The 16,561-nt window shown below is 37.8% G+C and overlaps 1 protein-coding gene across 3 annotated transcripts; it reads right to left on the bottom strand.

Moving 5' to 3' along the window:
- Positions 1 to 54: 54 nt before the first annotated feature.
- Positions 55 to 16,149, bottom strand: LOC127428057 (TATA element modulatory factor-like). 3 transcript variants are annotated; one of them, XM_051676097.1, is made up of 18 exons: positions 15,675 to 15,817; positions 15,324 to 15,446; positions 10,502 to 11,844; positions 9,076 to 9,179; positions 8,541 to 8,667; positions 8,205 to 8,310; positions 7,927 to 8,069; positions 7,609 to 7,775; positions 7,292 to 7,448; positions 6,967 to 7,059; positions 6,527 to 6,683; positions 6,163 to 6,355; positions 3,975 to 4,044; positions 3,775 to 3,867; positions 3,400 to 3,522; positions 1,412 to 1,567; positions 1,052 to 1,177; positions 55 to 969 (listed from the first exon to the last, which is right to left on the bottom strand). In XM_051676097.1, the coding sequence occupies exons 3-18, from the start codon at positions 11,807 to 11,809 to the stop codon at positions 826 to 828; spliced, it is 3,267 nt and encodes a 1,088-aa protein (XP_051532057.1). In that variant the 5' UTR covers positions 11,810 to 11,844; positions 15,324 to 15,446; positions 15,675 to 15,817; the 3' UTR covers positions 55 to 825. The 3 variants fall into 3 exon arrangements, with proteins under 3 accessions (XP_051532057.1, XP_051532054.1, XP_051532056.1); XM_051676094.1 differs by lacking the exon at positions 15,324 to 15,446 and having other exon boundaries at positions 15,675 to 16,149; XM_051676096.1 differs by lacking the exon at positions 15,324 to 15,446 and having other exon boundaries at positions 1,412 to 1,564; positions 15,675 to 16,149.
- Between the last annotated feature and the right edge of the window lie 412 nt (positions 16,150 to 16,561).

Below are 16,561 nucleotides of genomic sequence, written 5' to 3'. Positions count from 1 at the left end.
ATTTAAAAAGAATAAACTAAAACAGAGATTAATGCACGAGTCTGCCCATTACTTACAATATCTCTCTTTATTTACACTTAAACCTGTAGATTCACAGGGAGGATATCTTAAAGTGGCATCAGACAGTCCAGACTGTTATTTATGACATTTACAATGATCATATCTCATGAAATATAAAAGTGAAACATTTCCCTCACTCAAGCATGTCATTCCACAACTCAATCATCATGAGGATTAGATACATGAGTGCAAATCTTAACTAATAACTTTAAAGTCTACTCATTTAGGGTTGTGGGAGAAATGAGAAGAAACTTCAGGATGTCTGGCACCCTGATGTAAACTGGAAAGCATGTTTAATTATTTTCACAATGTGAAGAGATATTTAATGGCAAATCAACTGATGTCCAGTAAGATTTGCACCCTAGAGGATGAAGATAAGAAAATATAGTGTAGAAGCATTTTAATTATTCTGATTACAATCCAGCTACGGAGATGACGTCTGGACTCTCACTTCATTGTGCAAATTCAAATGTCAATAAATCACCAAAACCTAATCACCTATTAATGATAGATAACTTAAACCCAATATGGTTCTTAATAAAGGGGGAATAAACACTTAATATGCCACAACCGCAAGATGAATCATGTCTTAAATACCTATATCAATTAAAAACCCTTAAAATATGTTAACTCTTTACTCAGAAACAAATTAAAAATCAAATTACTTGTATTTATTGCCAATCTTGAGATGTGCAATTATACAAGCAGTTACTCCTACTGTAAAGCTCTTTTTACAGTAATCATATTTGAGTCCATTTGTAAAGTTTAATGTTTTTGATTTTTTAACAGTTCATCAAGTTGTGTTTTGTACATGTTCTTCACATCCTCCAGGTCCAGACGCAGCTCTTCTGCTTCTTCTGCCTTCTCCCCATACATCTGCAGGATTGTGTTGTGTCTCTGCTCTAAATCCTGTAATGCACACAAACATTTAGTCAGTGTTAAACTAGCAGGACAGCAGACCGTTACCTATTAGTCTTCTACCTATACCTACCTTCAGTTGCGCTTTGAGTCTGGGAATTTCCTTCACTTTACTCTCCATCTCATCGTTCTGATTGGTCAGTCGCACCAGCTCTTCTGCCATCACAGTGCGGCTTCTCTCTAGACTTGCAATCTCCAACTGACCATTGAGGATTACAAAAGAAATGAGAGTAAACGATTAACTATCTACAATATTCAGTCACTTGAAAGATAGATATATTGAAGTATTCAAACATTTCTTTTGTAAACACCAAGCTAAATTACTTAAAGCACAGGTCAATTCAGAAGAATTACCCCAAATGTGTTGTAAACATAAAGGATGTCATACTCCAAAGGATAAGAAGGTACTACAAAAGGAAAGAGCCAAATGTACCTGCAACTGGGCTATCTCACCCTCTCTGAGCTTGAGCTGAGACTGCAGGCTCTCAATAACACTGGATTCACCACCCAGCCGAGCTGCCTCATACAGGTTAGTCCCACTGATGGACATGGTCATAGTGCTGAAAGAATGGTCAAGGGAAACATCCTGCTGAAAAAATAAGCAAAAAAAATTCAATATATAATCATCAAAATAATTTTATCAGAGTGTCTATGCACTAGGTGTAAATAGTACCTGCCACACAGTGCAAATATTTGCACTCGAATAGTCTGGTGGAAACGGAAATTAAAGACAAACTGCGCCCTCAAGTGTAACAGATTAGCGTGTAAACACAGTGTGGATGTGCTTTTTTTCATGCAGAAGGATCCAGGTTCGATTCCCCCTTTTGTCCCACTTTTTTTGTCCACTCTTAATACAGTGCTGTGAAATAGTATTTACCCCCTTCCTGATTTCTTGTTTTTGTGTATTTTTCATACTAAATTGTTTTAGATCTTCAAACGATATATAACAAAACAAAGGCAAACTGAGTAAATACAAAATACAGTTTTTAAATATAAATATATATCTACACTGGTGGCCAAAAGTTTGGAATAATTTACAAATTTAGCTCTTATGGAAAGAAATTGGTAGTTTTATTCACCAAAGTAGCATTCAACTGATCACAATGTATAGTCAGGACATTAATAATGTGAAAAATTACTATTACTATTTGAAAAAAATGTTCAGAACTTCTTAAACTACTTCAAAGAGTTCTCATCAAAAAATCTTCCATGTGCAACAATGACAGCTTTGCAGATCCTTGGCATTCAAGCTGTCAGTTTGTCCAGATACTCAGGTGACATTTCACCCTACACTTCCTGTAACACTTGCCATAGATGTGGCTGTCTTGTCGAGCACATCTCCTGCACCTTACAGTCTAGCTGATCCCACAAAAGCTCAATGGGGTTAAGATCCATAACACTCTTTTCCAATTATCTGTTGTCCAATGTCTGTGTTTCTTTGCCCATTCTAACCTTTTTTTTTTGTTTTTGTTTCAAAAGTGGCTTTTTCTTTGCAATTCTTCCCATAAGGCCTGCACCCCTGAGTCTTCTCTTTACTGTTGTACATGAAACTGGTGTTGAGCGGGTAGAATTCAATGAAGCTGTCAGCTGAGGACATGTGAGGCGTCTATTTCTCAAACTAGAGACTCTGATGTACTTATCCTCTTGTTTAGTTGTACATCTGGCCTTCCACTTCTCTTTCTGTCCTTGTTAGAGCCAGTTGTCTTTAGTCTTTGAAGACTGTAGTGTACACCTTTGTATGAAATCTTCAGTTTTTTGGTCATTTCAAGCATTGTATAGCCTTCAATCCTCAAAACAATGATTGACTGATGAGTTTCTAGAGAAAGCTGTTTCTTTTTTGCCATTTTTGACCTAATATTGACCTTAAGACATGCCAGTCTATTGCATACTGTGGCAACTCGAAAACAAACACAAAGACAATGTTAAGCTTCATTTAACGAACCAAATAGCTTTCAGCAGTGTTTGATATAATGGCAAGTGATTTCCTAGTACCAAATTAGCAATTTAGCATGATAAACTCAAGGATAAGGTGTTGGAGTGATGGCTGCTGGAAATGGGGCCTGTCTAGATTTGATCAAAAATGACTGTTTTCAAATAGTGATGGTGCTGTTTTTTACATCAGTAATGTCCTGACTATACTTTGTGATCAGTTGAATGCCACTTTTTTTCACATATATATATATATATATATATATATATATATATATTAACAAACCTTGATCATGAACCTTGAATGCACTGTCACTTTGGATAAAAGCATCTGCCAAATGCATAAATGTAAATATGGTGTTTTTAATAAGGGACTGCATAACATGATCATAAAGCACAGGTGATGTGATCACTCATGAAATATTTAGGAAGAGAAAAGACTCACTGGGAGATCTCCCAATAAATGAGCCGAGTGGTGTGAGATGAGTGTACCTGTGAGAAAAGTGAGGAAACCAAGCCAGTGTGCTCAGTCCCACTGATGGAACTGGAGCGGGACAGTGTGGGAGTGGAGGATGCTGGAGCATCACTCACAGACAGACTCATAGACTTCCTCTCCTGTTGACATAGATACACAGACATGCCTCGCCTCAGCTGGGTTCCATATAATATATAGTGTGGGCTTCAGTTAAACTCAACAAGAACTCTGCTTCACATTTGTTGATTTATTCTACACTGCAATTTATGATGTACGTTATGTCTACTCTTAATACATGCAAACATAACAGTCAGTTATTAATAATAAATGTTCTCTTTAATTTAAAAGGAAAAGGATAAATAATAGTCTTTTCACACAAAAACCGAACAAACCTTTTCTTTAAGGGCTTCTTGTGCAAGGTAGCATTTCTTCTTCTCCTGCTCCACCTTCATTTTCTCCATTTCCAGTTGGTTGGTGAGAAGCAACTAAAGAGGACCAAATAACGCAGACAATGAGGATGAGTGTTTTGTGTGTGTTATTGGATCACCTGAAACGCATCTTAAAAACAGGTGTAAATGTGGTCTGAAAGTACCTTCTCCTTCTTGGCCTCCTCCAGCACTCGAGTGTGTTCCCCTTTAAGATTCTCCAGCTCCACATGCTCCCTACACATACAGAATTCAGTGCGAGAGCAGTAGAAGTAAATACACAGTTACTAAAATATACAGAACATATAGACCACTTCAAAAACTTAAACAATAACAAAGAATTTAGAATGCTACTGCTGTCTTGCCCTGAAGCATTTCCGGTAGCTGCACTTTTATAACCCATAACTGTCCAAATAAAATGACTAGCACATATTTTTAGAGTCTAGCTAAAACAGAACAAATAAGATATGTGCAAAAACTGAAAATAAACAATGCTGTGTTACTGGATCCTTTAAATAACACTCTGAATCAGCAACTTTTCTCAAAGAACCTGAAGTGACTTATCCAGACATGTTGTTGATACTGAGCGTCTACGCGAGAGAGGCAATGAAAGTGCATCACAGTTTAGATGCTCATAATTATTTCCTTTTATTAAACATTGGATCGCTGCTATTATAATCAATGAAGCTGTTAACGCTGTAAGCGCATGATTGCAGAAAAGGTAAGGGTTTTTTTATTATTATAAAAAAAAAGCTTTCCTTGTGTGTCTCTTTCTTCTGCACTAGCTTTTATACTACTCCAGCTATTCTGAGAACTTGGCAGTGCAATACTGCAGATATTGTTGACTTTTGTGTCATAACAAATTGCTTATGTTGCTAATTTGTAAGTCGCTTTGGGAAAAAAAGCATCTGCTAAATGACTAAATGTAAATTACCTTTATTCATTATAACAGGGGCAATCTATAGTCACTTTTAGAGCCCGCAAAGGATTACTATGACTTAACTAGCTAGCTAAACTATCAAACTACTCAAACTTACTCTTAGTTGGAAAAAACGTAGTTCACCTACCAAGAGATAACATGTGTGCTACAGTTGTTAGTACTGCATGTATCCAGCCATCTCGATTCATTGCAGCGGTTCATGCATCCATTTGTGGTTGCTTTTCTGAGATCTAAACACTTTAATTTCTGTTAGTTCCAGGCATCCAGGAAGCATCCAGCCACCGAACAACATGATCCACATTTTAATAATGACATTCTATTACAATCGTATTAATGCAAGTTATGTTAATTGTGTTAAAGTCACTATGAATAAAGTCTCCCACTGTTGTTTTGGATGAGTTTGATAACTAGCCAGAAATGTTCAAGGGACAGACGTTACTTCCTTAAACCAATGAAGAGTCCTTGAAATGGTCTATATACACACACACACTAATGCATCCTGACAGTACCATAAACAGACATTATTCAACCATATACTGTAGGCTTCCAGAACTCCCCTTTTCCCATGGAAAGACCATTCCTTATTCTTTTGTTTCTGTTCTTTCTATATCTGCATTTCAAATTAACTTCTCTTTACACAGCCACAAATCAAAAAGAATTTAAAGGAATATTCCGGGTTCAATACGAGTTAAGCTCAATGGACAGCATTTGTAGCATAATAGTGATTACCACAAAATTGTATTTTGACTCATTCCTCCTTTTTTCTAAAATAAAGCTCAAATTTATGTTACAGTGAAGCACTTACAATGGAAGTGAATTTTTTAGACTGTTTAAAGGCAGAAATGTGAAGATTATAATTTTATAAAAGCACTTACATTAATTCTTCTGTTAAAACTCATGTATTATTTGAGCTGTAAAGTTGTTTAAATTGTAGTTTTTACAGTCTTTTTAGGGTTTGTGGACATTTTATTGTAATCAAATAAAAACATTTAATCAAAATTGGCTATAACTTTACACAGTAAATGTTAATAAGCGATTTTACCACACTAAAATCATGTTTACATGTATGAAAAAGTGAGTATTTTAACGTTCAAAACTTGGCCCCCATTCACTTCGATTGTAAGTGCATCACTGTAACCCAGATTCTAGCTTAATTTAAAGGAGGGACAAATCAAAAATAAATTTTTGTGGTAATCAATACTCTACCACAAATGCTGTCGACTGAGGTTAACTTGTATTGAACCTGGAATATTCCTTTAATTCATTTTATATTATGTGTACAGAAATAATTTTTATCCATGCGTTCACCTGTCTAGCCATCAATTAAATGTGTTCTCCTAGGCATATGAATTATCATTAAATAATCGCTTTACAATGCCAATTCCTTTTTTCGGTGCTTAAGACCCTCTTCCAACCTGCTAAAGTCATCCTCCAGTTTTTCCCGTCGCATCCTCTCTGCATCCAGCTGTCCCTGCAGACGTCCCTTCTCCTGCCTCAACAGGGAAGTCTGAGATTCTAAAGATGCTATTTGTGCTCGGATAGCAAGCAGCTCCTCTGTTGCTGAGCGCTCTTTCTCCACAGAAACAGCAAGCTGGGCTTGAGCATCATCTGAAAATAGAGAACAACAGAGTGAAAAACATTTTCATCAACAGCTGATTAAAAATCATTGTTTGGAGATTCATCAGATTTAAGTGAGTGACATGAGCCACTGACAGCCAACCAGAGACTGAGAAACTAAAAAAAAAAAAAAAAAATTTAACAGTATTGAGTGAGTCTCACCTAAACGGTCAGATATGTTCTTCTCCAGTTTTTCCCATGATGTTGTCTGGGCCCCCAACGTGGCCTGGAGGTTCTCTATTTGCCGAAGGAGGGGTCGCGTTGCTGAAGTAACACTTTGGCTTAACTCCTGGTTCCTGGTCTCTGCTTCTTGTAACCTCTGTTAAAGAGTAAAAAGGCAAAAACAAAGTAAAGCACATAAACAAAAGGTAAAAACACATCTACATACACAAACAGACCATCAGCACCATCACCAGTGTACTGTACATTATGAACCACTGACTGAACAGCAACTTAAACTGGGAAAGTTGGCTAATTGTTTTTTTTTTTTTCCTCCCTAACTCGGGAAGCCACAAGTGAGGCCTGTGCATTCGATTATAACTGGAGTATAACAGTTCCCACAACAGTGGAGCAGTAAGTAATGATTTATTGATGCAAGTCACCTGCTGAAGCTCACTGATCTCCTCCCTCAGGTAATCTTCTTTCTTGGCCTGCTGCTGCTCTGCCCTCTGTAGAGCTAGCCTCAGATCTGCTACCTAAACACAAAATAAAAAGGTCACAGTGAATTACAGACATTAAGGCTACCATTTGGAGGACCCTATTAATCAGCACCTAGAAAAACTATCTATAGAGCACCTTTTATACTAATAGTAGTTCAAAATGCTACACAAACGAGTGGAAAAATAAGAATTAATAAAGATATCATACAATAAAATTCTAAAAAAAATAAAACAAAAGGGTAAATAGAATTAATGCAAATGGATTTACCTGATCAGCCAGAGCTTCTTGTTGGAGACGGGACTCTTCTTGGGCTTTATCCAATGCCAGACTGAGCTCCTCTTTCGCTTGCACCTCTCTGCTCAGCGCCAGCTCCTGGGCTTCACTATCCTTCGTGGCATTGGTCTTGTGCAGCTCTGATAACTCCCTAGACGATAAAAATTAGCCAAATACCAACCAATTGGGAAAGACAAAGAAGACTGACAGGCAACCTACAGTAATAAGTACTCTGACATGATGTGACATAGTGAGTGAGTATCCATTTCTCTGAAAGTCTTATGGTATATGGCATGACAGGTATTATTTACTTGTAGGAGCTGTCCAGTGCTGCTTGCAAACTCCGATTTATCTCCTGGAGCTCCTCGCTGGAGGTCTGCAGTCTGCTCAATTCCTTCTCCTGTCGCTCCACCACAGCGTTCAGCTTCTTAATGTTTTCTCTGTGCTGCTTTTCTACTTCCTCCTTACCATCCAAAACCTACAATGGCCACATACAAACCTTAGCATTCTCTTCTCATTCCGCTGACATTTGATATCAACTTAATACTCCGTATAGTCTACAACTGTATTCTAATTTCTTTTATAAATGAAACAGCTTTGAATTGGTGGTTGAGTTCTGGGTCCCTCACCTGCTGCAAGTGTTTTAACTCTTCTTCCTGCTCCTTAAGTTTCTTGGTGTGTTTGGTGATCTGTGCATCAGTCTCTTTCTCTTTCACACGCAGTTTTTTTATGATGTTGGAGTGCTGTAACTGTTGCTTGGAAAGTTTCTCACCTAATCAAACCAGAAAAAAAGGAAATGGACACACCCTTTACAATGACCCAGATCTTTCCAAGATCACACATTAAAGGTTTTACGATAAAGTTAATAGGTTCAGGTCACGTGAACAAAATAGCCTAGAACACTCACCTTCTTCAAGAAGCTCTCTGATCTGTTCCTCCTTCTCTTTAATCAGTTCCAAAGTCTCATTTGAGTTTAATCTGCTAGCCAGTTCTTCTCTGAGGCTTTTTATTTCCTGTGGTTATAACATATGATGCCTTTCAATGTAAACAAGATTGTGATTTGCATATCTATCCCAATCATAGAAAACATCGAACTAAAATTATTATACTGCCATACTAGATTGCGCTAGATGTAACGGCTGTGGTCTTTCTTCAGAACTAAAAGGAGGCATATTAATTGACAGCATTTTAAGAAGTCAACTTGTAAAACAACAACAATAAAAAAATTAAAAAAAATATATACCTTTTTAGCGATATCTCTTTCCTTGCAGCAGAGCTGAGCTTTCCTCTCTGCTTCAGCTATGCACTGAGTGAACTCATCTTTTAAAGACTGAACAGTGGAGCTTTCTTCCTTCAAGCTGATCATCTCACTGTGAAGCACATGCATTGTTAACTCTAATTTAAAAAGAGCTTATAATGCTTTTGTGTGGACATACTGTACAAGGAGTCTTTAACAGAATAAAATTCCACACCATCAAAACATGTCAATAATAACCTGTGATCTTACCAACCTGCACAGAACATGCTCAGAGTGATAATCTGTAATAATTTGTATAAACGTTAGCAAATTATTCGGTTTCCATTTATTTAAAGTTGTTTTCATGCTGACAAGTTCCTTGTAAGCTAATCTGTTTGTCTACCAACAGTCTGTAAGTACAATGTCCGGTTTTTCTCAAGCTGGGTAAATATTATTGCTGCCTTCATCTGTTTCTATATCCTAGTTATCTTATTAAAAACTAATGCAGAGTGCTTTCTGGGGTACATGTTCTTCAACTCACTCTTTGAGATTGTCATACTCCTCCTCAAGTCTAGCCTTGTCTTTACTGACCACAAGTAATTGCAATTCTCTCTTCTCAAGTCGGCTAGAGAGCTCCTCAATTACCTGGGGAGAAAATTAAATAAAACAAGCAACAAACACTTTATGAAACAATGTAACCAAAGAACAACATGATGTATTAAGAACAACAAACCCGTTTGAATGAACAACCCTCTGGAAATCCTGATTGGTCAGTTTTTTTCCCAGACAACTGATTTCCCATATATCTGTGTTCATTCCTTGTAGTGTTGTCTCAATACCAAAATTTCAGTAGTCTGTTCCGATACCTGTGAAATTTCACGGTTCTCTCTCGGTACCAATTTCACTACCACAGCAAAAATATACTAATATGGTAACAGGCTATTCAACACACTCATTTAGCCTTTTTAAAAGTTTCAATTCCAACAACAGCACTCTTGCTTGTGATATATTGCTTAATTTGTATTATTATTATTTATTAATCATTTTTATTATTACTACAGTGAATATTACATTTTACTTTACAGTTGTAATACATTTCTGTCGCAATTTCTTCAATTTCAGGCATCTAGCTTTTATTTTTAATCAAACTTTTATTTTGACGTGAGCTTTTATTTTTACATGTGTTTTTGATGGAAGCTTCACACCTCCAGATACGCAGTTCACTACATGTGGCCCAGTGTGATCATTTAACCACAAATGCTGTGAATTAATTATATAAATATATAGTCTACATGTGCCACCTGCATACTTCACAGTGGATGAGTGCTCTGCTCTGTTATCTCATGCAACACACATATTATTCTGAATGTCTGTGAAGTTTCCAGTGTGATTGGTCGGCTTCACATATTCACTTTAAAGCACGCAGCAATCATGCAGCCTTTCACGGTTTAATAGTGACACTAGGACAGATCACAGATCAGATTTTCATTGTATTAATTGTGCATTATTTTTTTCCCCAAATATGTCCAATGCGCATGTCAGCATTTGGAAGCAGTTGTGTGTCAGTCAGACAGTGTGAGGGTATCGAACTGAGTCAGTCCTCAGTACAACTACTGAAGAAACACTGGAAAAGTGACATTCGTGACATTTTTCATTTCATTATCGACTTGGGACTTAAGTTTTTGACATCCATAGTTTCTTGTCTCTTATTTCACTCTATGGTCTCTTTCTTCTCGTGTAGCCCAATTAAATAATTTCAACTCAAATCAATATTTCATCTATTTACTTATTTGGTAGGTAGGTGTGTAATCAGTCAGTCATCATTGCAAAATATCCCATTTTTAGAGTGATACAAGACTCTATGAGACTCTACAAGAAGTTTTGTGTCGGGGTTCCGATCACCCTGTGTGGATTTATTTTGACCAGCTGACTGTATATTATCCCATATATTTACAAATAAATCCAACCTTTTGAAGCTCCAATATCTGACACGTCGAAGCTCCTTGTTTCTCCAGAGTTGTCAGTGATGTCTCGTTTGCATCATTTTTTTGGTTGGTCATTGTGAGGTCAGTATCAGGCTCCTGGTTACCTTCCTGCAGCTCATCCGTCTGCTCGCAGTTCACCGGCGTTGCACTGCGCCCGCTCTCCTCCATTTCGTTATCATCCAGTGATTGTTCATGCATGGACTCAGTCAACCCCTCTTCTTCCTCATCCTGTTTGGTCTGTGGGGATGACTGAACAGGAGCAGGCATGGGTCCAGATGTGATGGAGGCTAAAGTGTGGTTACCCGGGATCTCATCATCTGAATTCACTTCGCTGACACTGCGGCTGTCCAGCGACTGCACGCTAAATGAGTCAATGCGCTCAAAGGCATCTGAAGAGGAACCGCAGCTTTCAGTGAGTTTAGGGTATTCTTCCAGACGAGGGAAGTCCCCACATGTTGAGGAAGAAAGCAGTTGAAAGGAGCCCTTCATCAGGTGCAGCGCTGCTTTAGCTTCCACAGTCTCCTGTCTGGAGCTGGCCGAGCTCTCACTTTGCACACTTTCATGGTCCAAAACTTCTATGTCACTGGTAGTGGAAGTACCAGAGGAGAAGGCACTTACAGGGGGAGACGGGGTGTCACTTTGTCTATCCTCTGACTTAACATCTTTAGATTCTAATAGGATTTCTTTAGGAGGGACAGACAGTGTTTTGGTGGGACTCTTGGTCTCAATGGTCAAATCTGGTTCTGAGCTATCAAAGACAATAACAGGCTCAGTCTCTGAGGACGATAAAGGTACATTTGTAAGTGTAACATCTGATGTAAAAGTCAATCCATCAGGTTCTGTCCTGTCCTCGCAAGTTTCCTGTTCGACAGCTTGCTCTGGTGCAATGACTGGAGTTAGAAGAACAACCGGTTCAGATTGTGACAGCACATTTTCTAAGGATGTCTTTTGCTCCAACAGCTCTGTCTCAGTATACTTAATCTCAGCATTTTCCTGGCTGCTGCATCTACTGAGAACTACCTGATCTTCTGAATGAGCGCTAACGCTGTTTTTGACTTCAAGATCATTCTCCTTGTCTGCTTTTTCCCGTAACCTGCGGTTAGACTTGGCAGGTGGCACAGACACCACCTTAGTGTTGTTTGCTGTTTGTATATCCCCATGAGGCAGAAAGGCACTGAAGAAATCCTCTGATTCGTCAACCACAGTCCTTGTGACAGGCTTAGTTATGGCCTCAGATGATGGGGAGAGAGTCTTGGTGTGTTCCTCTGAGGGAGAGTTCCACTGGTTCATAGCCCATCCTGTTGATACCAGCTTGCCTGGTGCATCTGAAAATGATACAACAAAAATGCCAACAGAACAGGGTGAACACGAGCAACTTAAGTTAAACTTAGTGTTTCTCATTTGAATGTACACTTTCTCACATTCTTATTATTTCAACACATTTTTGCAATTTTGGAACACTCTTTTTGCAGAACTATAAGTACTAGAGTATGTATAGTGTATATACAGTGGTGTCCAAAAATATTGGCACCTTTGGTAAATATAAACAAAGAAGGCTGTGAACAAAAAAAATCATTTTGATCTTTCATTCAAAAAATTCACAACCTTTAATTGAAGTAAAATAATTGAAAGAGGGGAAATATCTCATTATTAAATAAATATTTTTCTCCAAAACACATTGGCCACAATTTTTGGCAACCCTAGAAATTCTTATGAGTAAAATATATCTGAAGTATATTCCCATTCATATTTTACATTTTTAGTGCACCTGGGTGACTAGGAACATGAAATCATTCAGCCATGACTTCCTGTTTCACAGAGGTATAAATATGAGGTAACACACAGGACAAATTTCCTTAATCATCAATCAGACTAAAGAATATAGTTCTGATGTGCAGTAAGAGGTTGTTGAGCTTCACAAAATGAGAAGTGGCTGTAAGAAAATAGCCAAAGCATTGAAAATGCCCATTTCCACCATCAGGGCAGTAATTAACAAGTTCCAAACAACTGAAGATCTTAAAAATCAGCCTGAAAAAGGACGTGTGTCTATATTGTCTCCACGCACAGTGAGGAGATGGTTCAAGTGGCCAAAGAATCTCCAAGGATCACAGCTGGTGAACTGCAGAAATCAGTTGGGTCTTAAGGTCAGAAAGTCTCAAAAAAAAATATATCAGACATCACCTACATCACCACAAGTTGTTTGGGAGGGTTTCAAGAAAAAAAGCCTCAGCTCTCATCCAACAACAAACGCAAGCATCTTTAGTTTGCCAGACACTACTGGAACTTCAAATGCGACCGGGTTCTATGGTCAGATGGTCAAAGGTTTTTTGGCAGCAAACACCAGAAATGGGTTTGGCACACACAAAGATGAAGTAGTACCCAATGCCCACAGTTAAATGTGGTGCTGGATCTTTAATGTTGTGTGGCTGTTTTTCTGCCAGAGGTCCTGGACATTTTGTTTGGATACATGGCATCACAGACTCTATCAAATACCAACAGATAATAATTCTAAACCCGGCTGCCTCTACTAGAAAGCTTACAATGGGAACTGGTTGGATCTTCCAGCAGGACAATGATCCAAAACAAACATCAAAATCAACACAAAAATGGTTCACTGACCACAAAATTAAGGTTCTGCCATGGCCATACCAGTCCCCTGACCTGAACCCCATAGAAAATGTGTGGGGTGAACTGAAGAGGAGAGTCCACCAACATGGACCTCTGAATTTGAAGGATCTGTAGAGATTCTGTATGGAGGAGTGGTCTCAGATCCCTTGCCAGGTGTTCTCCAACCTCATTAGGCATTATAAGAGAAGACTCAGAATAAAAGGGTGCCAATAATTATGGCCAATGCGTTTTGGAGAAAAATACTTATTTTATAAAGAGATATTTCCCATGTTTCAATTGTTTTACTTCAATTAAAAGTTAGATTTTTGTGATTTCATTTAATGAGAGATCAAAAGGATAAACAATGCAGATTTTTTTTTCACAGCTTTCTTTGCACATTTTTACCAAGGGTGCCAATATTTTTGGCCACAACTGTATATATATATATATATACACATATACAGGTGCATCTCAATAAATTAGAATGTCGTGGAAAAGTTCATTTATTTCAGTAATTCAACTCAAATTGTGAAACTCGTGTATTAAATAAATTCAATGCACACAGACTGAAGTAGTTTAAGTCTTGGTTCTTTTAATTGTGATGATTTTGGCTCACATTTAACAAAAACCCACCAATTCACTATCTCAAAAAATTAGAATACATCATAAGACCAATAAAAAAAACATTTTTAGTGAATTGTTGGCCTTCTGGAAAGTATGTTCATTTACTGTATATGTACTCAATACTTGGTAGGGCCTCCTTTTGCTTTAATTACTGCCTCAATTCGGCGTGGCATGGAGGTGATCAGTTTGTGGCACTGCCGAGGTGGTATGGAAGCCCAGGTTTCTTTGACAGTGGCCTTCAGCTCATCTGCATTTTTTGGTCTCTTGTTTCTCATTTTCCTCTTGACAATACCCCATAGATTCTCTATGGGGTTCAGGTCTGGTGAGTTTGCTGGCCAGTCAAGCACACCAACACCATGGTCATTTAACCAACTTTTGGTGCTTTTGGCAGTGTGGGCAGGTGCCAAATCCTGCTGGAAAATGAAATCAATATCTTTAAAAAGCTGGTCAGCAGAAGGAAGCATGAAGTGCTCCAAAACTTCTTGGTAAACGGGTGCAGTGACTTTGGTTTTCAAAAAACACAATGGACCAACACCAGCAGATGACATTGCACCCCAAATCATCACAGACTGTGGAAACTTAACACTGGACTTCAAGCAACTTGGGCTATGAGCTTCTCCACCCTTCCTCCAGACTCTAGGACCTTGGTTTCCAAATGAAATACAAAACTTGCTCTCATCTGAAAAGAGGACTTTGGAACACTGGGCAACAGTCCAGTTTTTCTTCTCCTTAGCCCAGGTAAGACGCCTCTGATGTTGTCTGTGGTTCAGGAGTGGCTTAACAAGAGGAATACGACAACTGTAGCCAAATTCCTTGACATGTCTGTGTGTGGTTGATGCCTCGACCCCAGCCTCAGTCCATTTCTTGTGAAGTTCACCCAAATTCTTGAATCGATTTTGCTTGACAGTCCTCATAAGGCTGCGGTTCTCTCGGTTGGTTGTGCATCTTTCTTCCACACTTTTTCCTTCCACTCAACTTTCTGTTTACATGCTTGGATACAGCACTCTGTGCACAGCCAGCTTCTTTGGCAATGAATGTTTGTGGCTTACCCTCCTTGTGAAGGGTGTCAGTGATTGTCTTCTGGACAACTGTCAGATCAGCGGTCTTCCCCATGATTGTGTAGCCTAGTGAACCAAACTGAGAGACCATTTTGAAGGCTCAGGAAACCTTTGCAGGTGTTTTGAGTTGATTAGCTGATTGGCATGTCACCATATTCTAATTTTTTGAGATAGTGAATTGGTGGGTTTTTGTTAAATGTGAGCCAAAATCATCACAATTAAAAGAACCAAAGACTTAAACTACTTCAGTCTGTGTGCATTGAATTTATTTAATACACGAGTTTCACAATTTGAGTTGAATTACTGAAATAAATTAACTTTTCCACGACATTCTAATTTATTGAGATGCACCTGTATATGCATGTGTGTGTACAGAAAATACATAGTATGTATATATTACCAGAGTGTAGGTAGCAACAGCATATTTCTCTTTGTGACAATACCCATTTTATTTATATGATTGTGATAGTTGCCAAATAATATTCAATGAGCTAGACAAAGAAGACAAACCTCACCTTTGCAAACACATTCTTTTTCCTCATATTCTTTTATGGCTGTTTCATCTTACATCAGAAATAAAGTTGCCCTTTGATGAGAATGTTTTCCAACACAGTGTCTGTGTGTGTCATTCTAGATGACTTGGTTATGATGGTTAAAAGTGTTGTGTTCATCATTAGTTTGGGTAAAGCATGCAGAAAAGTAATTTATCAGGCATACAGCATTAAGTATTTACAAAGCAGTGTCAATGTTATTTTCATTTTATCCAGTGATGTCAATCACCTGCGTCAATCCATCTCTGCATGCATGTTTGTTCTCAAGCAATCTATCCTAAAACTTTAAATGAAACAGTTTGGCACTGTACCTACCAGCAAAGGTCGGTGCGGTCGTATCACTCTGGTCCTCTTCTTTGATGTCCAGAACTCTGTCGATGGATTTCTGAGCAGTTGTAAGAGCTTGTTTGGCAAAACTAGATAGATGGGACGCGTTGAACCAACTCATACTGTTCTACTTTCCCCTGGTTATGTGGCAATGCAGCGAACGTCTACAAAAAACAAAACATCATTAAAAGCATCCCATGTACGAGCAGGTTTATTCCACAAACCAGGTCGGTGTTTGTTTATAAGGCCGCTGTCCACATTAGCTTAGCAGCTAATTCAGCTCGAAAACAACTAACACTTCGCTGACAGTCGACATAATCCCATGCTAAAATGAAATTCGGTAATATCGATAAACAGACGACGAACGTGTCATTGCTTTACTCGTCTTTCAGTTTGGGCACACTGTTTAGTTTAGATTCTCTCTAGCTGCTCGTGAATTACTTCCTATCCACGTAGCATCAAAGATCGTGACGTCAGGGTGACGTTACCAACTTCATGAACACCCATTTTTATTGTAATAAAAATATAAATAAATTAAATTCATTTAATATTAATTAATAGTGAAATTTGTCATAAAATACATTAAAATAAAATCAATAATAAATGTATAATTTAATTAAAGTATTTAGAGTTACAAATCTAAATACCGCTTTTAACTTAAAAAAGAAAATTGTTAAAATTGAAATTAAACTTGACTTCGTAAACGCATTTTTGTTAACACATGTCTATATTTATATTCATACGGAAATGTATGCAAAATGTGGGACATAACTATATATATATATATATATATATATATATATATATATATATATATATATATATATATATATAGGATATATATAGGATATATATATATATATATATATATATAT

Source organism: Myxocyprinus asiaticus, chromosome 37 (assembly GCF_019703515.2).
Source record: "Myxocyprinus asiaticus isolate MX2 ecotype Aquarium Trade chromosome 37, UBuf_Myxa_2, whole genome shotgun sequence".
Taxonomy (NCBI): Eukaryota; Metazoa; Chordata; class Actinopteri; order Cypriniformes; family Catostomidae; genus Myxocyprinus; species Myxocyprinus asiaticus.
The sequence above is the reverse complement of the archived record's forward strand: the minus strand, read 5'-3'. Positions and strand labels throughout refer to the sequence as shown.